Source organism: Saccoglossus kowalevskii, chromosome 12 (genome assembly GCF_978046115.1).
Source record: "Saccoglossus kowalevskii chromosome 12, keSacKowa6.1, whole genome shotgun sequence".
NCBI lineage: Eukaryota > Metazoa > Hemichordata > Enteropneusta > Harrimaniidae > Saccoglossus > Saccoglossus kowalevskii.
The window spans coordinates 35640516-35649471 of NC_140652.1; the positions used below are offsets into that span (position 1 = coordinate 35640516).

The following is an 8956-nucleotide window of genomic DNA, read 5'->3' on the forward strand; positions in this document are numbered from 1 at the left end:
CACTCCGTGACTGAGTCTCAGTCGCGCATGGAACCTTTATGCCTTTAAAAATACCGTGCAAACTCGGATTTGGGAATATATTTATTTATAATTTGCCGGTTTACGTCATATGTGTATATATAACACAGATCTCACTCTGCGCATGCTCAATATATCCCTGTGTTTACTCGTATTTGTCATGTTGTGTATTGATTACACAGCCATATCGTCGAAAAAATCGCACTCAAATGTAACATAAAATTCATTTAGTTGTGTTTAAAATTGGTTAGATGTTAACTCAAATGACACATCATGAATGATGAATATACCTTCATAAAACGTAATCGCCCAGAAAATCTTAAACCGTGTTGATTTCACGTAGTTAAACCTCACCATGTTATGGTAGGTTACTGGAATAAATTGACTTGTTTTGTAATATTCAAATTAGCAGTAACTTGGTTGTTAATTTACTGTGCTTATGCATCACATGTTTCATGTTTTCTTATTTAATGGATGTCCAATTTATTGCAGTGTGTATGTTCTGGTATTTATTTATTTATTACCATTTTCCTTGTGGAGATAATCCATCAGACAGAAATAAAATACATTTACAGTTAATCCATATTTAACCCGCGTTACAAGGCACGTTGTGTGTGTGTGGCACTGTCTCAATTTTGTTCTCAAAACTGAGTCTTTATTCTTAAAATACAAGATGACAACTGAGGGAACTGATGACGTCGAACTGCAATATTTGGATCCGACCACGGTACGTATTATTTTAAATCAAATTAAGGCAACAAATCATCTGTTTATATCGAGTCCCTTCTCGGCATAGTGTCATGGAACCGAACAGTCCTTACCATCTTTTATTCCCGTTTTTACGCAGGATGAACGATATTCGAAAGCATTTCTGAGTAACGTCATTATAACTCCTTGGCGAAAGGAAATGTTTACTTTAGTTTTCGATCGGGTGTGATGTAATAACGCGATGTTTCCGCCATGTTTGTTTCTCTCTATATATGTATGACGTCATATAACTAACAACATTTATTACACACATATTTAATACGATTTTGAAATCCCTGCTAAAATATTGTTGATAATAAAGTATAATTTGGGTGATGGGAGATTGCTGATAGGTCATTTTCGTATTTCGACCGAATAGCTTTAGCAACGGTTTAGAGTTGCTAGCTTTGCAATTTTGTTCTCGTCCGACTGGCAGCAACTGTCACTACACTAACATCAACCAACAACATGTTTTACAACATGGTAACCACAATAATTCCGCTGAGGTGATTGTATATAGCTAGTGCAGAATGTTTTTAAATCTCGCATTGGAAAGTGTATAATGTATGGTAACAGAACTGTCATGATTATGTTTTCATGGGTTTATATATCGATTCGTGTTTTGGCAATTACGACGAAACTCACTGATTATGGCTTGATGATTGGTGAAAGACTGGGCGGAGATCGAATCAGTGATTGAAACTAATTACAGATATAAACTTTGCTAACGGACTGTTTTTTTACTACACATGATAACCCTGACACCTCACGAGTATATCCTGACGGTGTTTTACATGAGTAGTCTTCCAATATAGTGACCAATTAATCAAGCACATAATGACGTGTTAAATACTTTGTGTGTGATTGTCTACATGAGTGGAATGTGTGGAGGCCACACCTCAAGATCTTAAAACTTCCATGTAGTAGATTAGGATTTAAAAAGGCAATAAAGTCAGTTCTCCACGAGGGAGCTGAGAGAGGTTGACACGATACCATCTGTGTGTGTTTTTGCTTGGTTGAAAAGTTTGTGAACGTGACGATCACGGGTATCTGATGTGACGTTTAATAAACTGAGAATTAAACCGTTATAGAACACACTCAATGGCACTGGTACTGTAAGGGCCATTCACTCAAATAACGATTCTTCCTTGTTATTAAACTTGGGAAAGTAGTAGTACATGTCAGCCTTGGGCGCCAACTTCCCACATAACAAGTTTGGTTGACGTCAGTAAAGGCATAAGGTCGTAAAATTTCCGCAAAAACAGATCCACATAGGTGGACAATATTTCATGTAAATATGTATATATATTTTCAGTTTCAGTTTTCCTTAGCATTTGGCGGGGGGGTCATAACCTCTTGTAGTGAGGACCAGTGTGACTGGCCTGCCAACGGGTTGCTAGTAAACGTTATCAGTCACATTCGTTAATGTAATTTCGTTCTACATATCCGTAAATCAAAAATCACTATAACATCCACAACACTTTGCATTTCTAGTGTTCTTTATAGTCTTTTCTATATCTTTTTATCGTTACTTACTCGTATTTTGTTCTCACTTTCACTATAAAAGGCAGAAGGATACGATTCCATAGCAGCGGCAAGTGGAGTTAGCGATAATGTACCACTAGTTAACACTAAACTCGGAGAAAGCGGGAAGCCACCTAAGACGGGTCTTTTTAAAAACAAAAAGACCAAATACAACCCAAGCGCCTACTCTACCACAAAGAATGTCTCTGCTGGACTGACGGATTTTGCCTTACTGACAAGAAACTGCACCAGCCTTCGAAGTTTGGTCATTACCGGAGCAGCTGGCAACATGTTCTTCTGGGTACTGGTCGTGCTCCTGGTACTCTCCATCCTACTACAAATTATCAATGGAATTATGAGTTTGGTTGCCATGGGGAAGAATATGCAAGACGAAGAGGAGAAGGAGGAGGCAAATGATTTAAACAAAGCTACTGGTGTCACCAGTTTCATTATTAATGTAATTAATGTTGGCATAAGTGGTTTCAATTAAGAAGTAGCATGGCACATACAATCCTAGAAAATTGATGTGGAAAACGTGATTAATATCCCGTTGTATAACTTCTGTATTATATTAGTGACATATACTGTAATATAGTGAAAATAATTTAGTATACGTTGTGTTGTTTAACTCATTATATATTTGGTTGACCAGTGAAAATGTATTATCTTTCCCTTTTCTCGGTAAGATTTGTTGTTTTAACAATAACTGTGGGTGGGTTTTTCTCCAAATCTACCCACCCCCATAGTTTGCGACTAACTCCTTAATATCGCATCAACCGGAATCACCGTGCATATCTGTATACAACAATGGCGGCGGCACCGGGGGACGGGGGCAGGGGGCGTCAATTGCCTCCCCGAAAAACAATTTGGGGGCGAAACAAGCTGAAATCCTTTATGTTAGCAAAACTTTCCTTAAAAATGCAGGAAATAGCGTTTCAGAGGGTTTAGATTTCCACATTTTTCAAAATAATAAGCCCCCCCACATGCACGATTTCGTTCCGCCGCCTCTGATACAATGTGAACAATGTGAACAGTGTGATTAGTTGATATGTGATTTATAACTATAACCTGTCAATAAAATAGAATAATTATATGGATACCATTCCTTCGTCTTTTTTGTTGATGTTCTAAACAAGAATTAATTTCACAAACAATGGTATTCTCGTGGTGATAACCTTACATTAGTAATAATATTAATAATCAGTACATAGTTTGGCAGCGTCAATTTGTCTCTGTCTGCATCACCACTTACCATAATAATTGAAATATTTAAAATTGAATTTACCATAAATCGTTCGTTATCTCCACACACTGTACACTGTAACAAATGCAATTTCACTGGAAGTAGAGTCGTCGAAGAGTAATTTAGACAACATTGAAAAAACGTGCGATTCACCTGTTCCAGTATGACGCGCGTCATAATTCTGACAAATAGCTAGCAACATCTCTTCCAAAAAAAAATTGTAATTGCTGTTACCGGAAATAAATAAATATTCAGACAACAAATCTGTAATCGATGTGAAATATACAGCGAGATAAATCTATCGTAGTCAAAAACCGCGCAATGTATTTATGAGAATAGTGCGTGTTGTATGACTCTAAAGGAAGGGTTGGATTTAAGAAATGTTCCTTGCTTAATTTGGATAGAAAAATATAAATGAAAATTAGAGCGCCCAGTCGTTATCTAGTGCACGTTGGGAATTCGTGTAAACACGCGTTGTGTACGTCGTATGGAACCCACATATAAAACACAGAGCGGTGCAGTGCTGTTACGCTGTAACGGGGCGTTCAACGTCTGTTTATGTTTGCCTACTTCTAGACAGAATTACCCAAAGAGAATTAAGATCGCTTACAGGAAACAATATGTAGAGCACAGATACACGGTATATCTTTGTATTACGTGATTGTAATGCTTTTTGCCGATATGTCGTGAGGAACTTCGTTTCGTTCAAATTGGTCATTTGTTCAATTCATGAAAATTAGTTATGATGGTTCGAACCATCGAATATGAGTATCGTCGCGTGTAAAGATATGCATGATGCATCCTGGTGAATTATGGCAGTCCTTAGTGTCCTTCGGCATCGGTGGGACAGCGCCCTCTTTATCGAACAGAGTCTGGTATGAAAACTCTAACACAAGGTCTGATTTTACCGAAAATACATATTTTAGTCTTAGACGTATGGAGTATTGCTGGGGATTGTTGTCTTTAGTCTCGCTCGGTATAATCGATGGTACCTTAAATTCTTACAGCTGTCTCTCTCACGTAGGAATAATAAAGAAAAAAATGGGACATCATTACACCATTAATTTGAAACAAATACTTGCTTGAGAACTAAATTACTCTTAATATATTTAGTTAGTATTACGTCATTCAAAATATTCGTCACGTAACTGATTTGACCCGGAACCATAAACCTCATTTTCTATTCAGCTCTCAGTTCAAGTGATCACTTCCGATTCTGTTAAACGAACACGATGTGATTTGATAACTTCGCCACTAATTAATTAACCTCTTGTACTCTTGTACATACATCTACACTAGGTGCGATGAAGTTTGTCGTAGTTGTTGCTGCTGAAAATACGTTATATTTAATGGCTATGTTGACGTGTAACATGTTTGTTTTATTATTAGACGTGAATAATATGACGGTAGACTGACTGACTGGCTGACTATAGATGATGATAATCTTATATTATGCGGGCACTGATGGGTGACAGGTCAATACTGATAACGTGCATTTCTGGTTGTATTGTAATACCATAACGAAAAAAAAATATTGTTTTGAAAATCTTATTTTATCTTTGAAACCAAAATTGTAATTTGGTCTCTATATTTATTGTTTTGAGGGGCGGTGGTCGTCGTGTCACACATGCGCGAGATATGGGACTCATATGAACAAAGATGGCGACTGTGAGTGTGCGCAGACCAACAATCTGAGATGCTACTAAACTTTAACTATGTAATTTCTTTGGTGATTTGAAGGTATCAAAGTAGTTACCGGCGGTAATATATGTACGTTGCACCCAGGACAAAACTCGTATTTCATTAGAAGGGCGCATTGGATTTGAAATCACAGCAAAATAGTGCCGTTGGTGTTTGTTTGTTATAGTTCAGCCGGAAGGAGCTGAAATATTGTTCAAAATACGACAAAATCATGGCATTTGACATATAGATAGAATTTAATATGTACAATAATATAGATTTATATAGATTAAAGAAATTTCATAAAAACGTCGGTCACATATTTGAATATATATGCAATTAGGTTAATTAATAAGACATAGCATACAAATATTATGCTGCGTTGAGTAGCATGACACTTTGCGTAACTATTTTACTTAGATACGTCATTTTCTGAATAGTACCAAGTAAACAGCCAACTCTAGTAGTTAATGTCATTGTTTGAATTATTATATAAATCCGTAAATATTTGTTTGAAAAACAACTTTTTTGATATAAAATTTGAAACTTGAACAAGCATTCTATAACGTAATGTGAGGGAACTGCTCTATTCAATAAGTGAATATACTTTGAGAAAATACACGTAACATCAACCAATTTTTAATATAATAATTGATGAAAGCCGAAATCCGGAAATCCGAAACAAATAACTTAGAATATCGTTGATTAGATAGATATAAATCAGTGAATTCTTTTGATATTTTGTGGAAGAATGTTCGAGTTAGTGGATGTTTGCTACAAAACAGTAGAGATATTCATGAATTAGCAGTGAATATGAAAATATTCACAGTCAATAACTGACGATATAAAACACGTCATTTCCACTGAACCGACAGACTAAGGCGTTGTTAAATCATCGATATATACTCACTCCATGGTGACGTTGCTACGACGTAGATTTACGAGTGAACACACAGGGCACTTCACCTCAGCAGAAAACACACATATAAAAATATTGATGACCGTGAGAAACATAACCAAAAGCATCGCACAGTCGTTGTATATGTTAGCTCTCTCTCTCTCTTCCAAAACAGAAATGTCCAATCTCAATTTGAGAAAAAGCAATATGGCGACTACAAATTGTATGAAAATTGAAAGAGACAAAAGAATTAGCAATAAATAGTATTGTGAGGTGTTGGGAACGGCGCCGGCCAGAACAAATCGCAATATGACAACGTTAGACGTAAGAAGTGAGACGTCCACCAAACCCTGGGACACTGTTTTCTTCGAGCCATATGAATTGATGCTTCCTACTCGCTTGGTAGTCACCGAGGAGCCATGCTGGGCGTCCTTGGCTTGACTCTCGTTCGGTACATCTGACGGTGGTGCTGCACTTTTCTGTTGACCAACCTGAGCCAGCAAATATTCTTTTTCCCGTTGACCCTGTGAATGAATAATTAAATATGGGATGTCATCACATCAATAATTCACACCAATGATTGCTTGAAAACTAAATTGTTTAAAGGGCGGAGGTCGTCGCGCCGCGTCCTGTTCGATATGGGATGGTTCGATATACAACGCGTGTAAAATACATTGTTTATTTACATGAAATTCGAACACGCGCTGCGCGGCGACCAACCCGCTTCAATATATTTAGTTTGTATTGACGCATTTGTAAAGATAATTACGTCATTCAAATAGCTTTTATGCGCCGGAATCATAAACCTCGTTTTCTAATCATCTCGAAGTCTTGCGATTCTTTCTAATACTCAGACAAACTCAGTGTGATAGTTTTAAACAACATTTATAAAACTCGGTGATTTGTTGCAAGATGTAGCGGAGGGCATGGGATTGTCAATGCAGATAACTTGAACAATGTTTAACTAACCCCTTGTTCTTTTTCCATCACTGCTGCATTAACTTCTACTCCCTAACACTTCGTCGCAAGCAAAGGTGGTCGATATGTCCCGTAATCTCATACATGTACACTAGGTGCGAAGAAGTTTGTCGTAGTTGTTGCTACTGAAAATATGTTATATTTAATGTAGATGTTGACGTGCAAATGACACAGTCTCATAACATGTTTGTTTTATTATTAGACGTAGATATGATGGTAGACGGCACGGGTGATGATAATCTTATGCGGGCACTGGGAGATGACAGGTCAACACTGATAACGTGCGATTCTGATTGTATTGTAATATCATAACGTGATACCTTACATTGTATTGTAAATAGAATCAATATGTATCGATTGTTTTGATTCCAGACAACTGATCATGTCTTGATTATAAGTAGCTGACAGTGGGTCCATAACTCTTTTTGTGAGATATGATTCCCCCATAGACTTAATGGCGTCGCAAGAAAAAGTCGATAAAAGTACACCATTTTCACATAGCAGAAACTATCGCCAATCGATAGTATGTTTATTAAACACTTACCCGCGCTAAACCCACAGTCAGCTGGCGCACACGTGACAATAAAATAAATACGATATTTACTATATGGGGGCTGCCATCTTGAATGACGCATAAAACTAAACAAGAGACAAGTTGTGAAACGCGTTTTTCAGATTCCTACAAATCAGGACAAAAATACCAATCTTTCACAAAAATACGGTCCGTTAGGGTTATATTAAGCCAACCGATAACAAAATTCGGCCGAATTCATCGTTTTTGTGTGGAAAAATCCCTTGCATACGAACACCTAATTACGCGAAGAACATAGAACACTAAGCCGGGGTATTTGAAACCGAAATTGTAATCTAAGCGTTAGGCCGTCGCTGATTGGCTGCTGTGCTGGAATGCCAATTTTTAGTTTCAAATACCCCGACTTAGTGTTCTATGTTCTTCGCGTAATTAGGTGTTCGTATGCAAGGGATTTTTCCACACAAAAACGACGAATTCGGCCGAATTTTGTTATAGGTTGGCTTAATATAACCCCAACGGACCGTATTTTTGTGAAAGATTGGTATTTTTGTCCTGATTTGTAGGTATCTGAAAAACGCGTTTCACAACTTGTCTCTTATTTAGTTTTATGCGTCATTCAAGATGGCGGCCCCCGTATAGTAAATATCGTATTTATTTTATTATCACGTGTGCGCCAGCTAACTGTGGCTAAACCGTTTTCTTTGATGTCGAACGAGGACAAAATGACTTGCCTAAATGATGTCACTGTATTAGAACTTGCTTCGGAAAGTGGAACAGCTAAAACGACAGAAAATGGTCGTCTGCTACTATAATTATTTTGCTATAGACTTCATGGTGTTTATTGTTGTTGTCTATTTTCCTTGTATCCTACGTGCATGGAAAGACATTTATTTCTACATTTCTCTCAAAAAAATGTGGGCAGTATACGCATGCAGTTCGCTTTACGGAAGTATCCAACAAGTTATTGGGAATAGTTTCTCCACTGGCGTCATATTGTCTTCGTTAGACCTGAAGAAAAAAGGCTGCCACCGGAGTTACGTGTGGTTCAGACGGGGACTCGGAAGGTTTTTGGTTTTTGAGTGTTTAATAAACATATTGTCGATTGGCGCTAGCTTCGATGATGTGATGTGAGAAAATATTGTTTTATTTGCGATGCAATTTGGCGTCGCACGCGTTTGTGTTACGTAAGTCTACAGAAGGAACCATAGATAAAAATCCTAATGTCTGAAAATGACAAATGTAATGACACCAAATGTATCAGAAATGACTGAAATACCATCACAAAGATTAAAGACCGACACAACAAGAGATTTGGGCCCACAGCTAGATTATACGG

General features: G+C 37.4%; 1 protein-coding gene across 1 annotated transcript; it reads left to right on the forward strand.

Moving 5' to 3' along the window:
- The first annotated feature begins 539 nt into the window (after window positions 1-539).
- LOC144343801 (uncharacterized) lies at window positions 540-3386 on the forward strand. The gene is made up of 2 exons (XM_078006210.2): window positions 540-745; window positions 2333-3386. The coding sequence occupies exons 1-2, from the start codon at window positions 692-694 to the stop codon at window positions 2777-2779; spliced, it is 501 nt and encodes a 166-aa protein (XP_077862336.1). The 5' UTR covers window positions 540-691; the 3' UTR covers window positions 2780-3386.
- Window positions 3387-8956: the final 5570 nt, after the last annotated feature.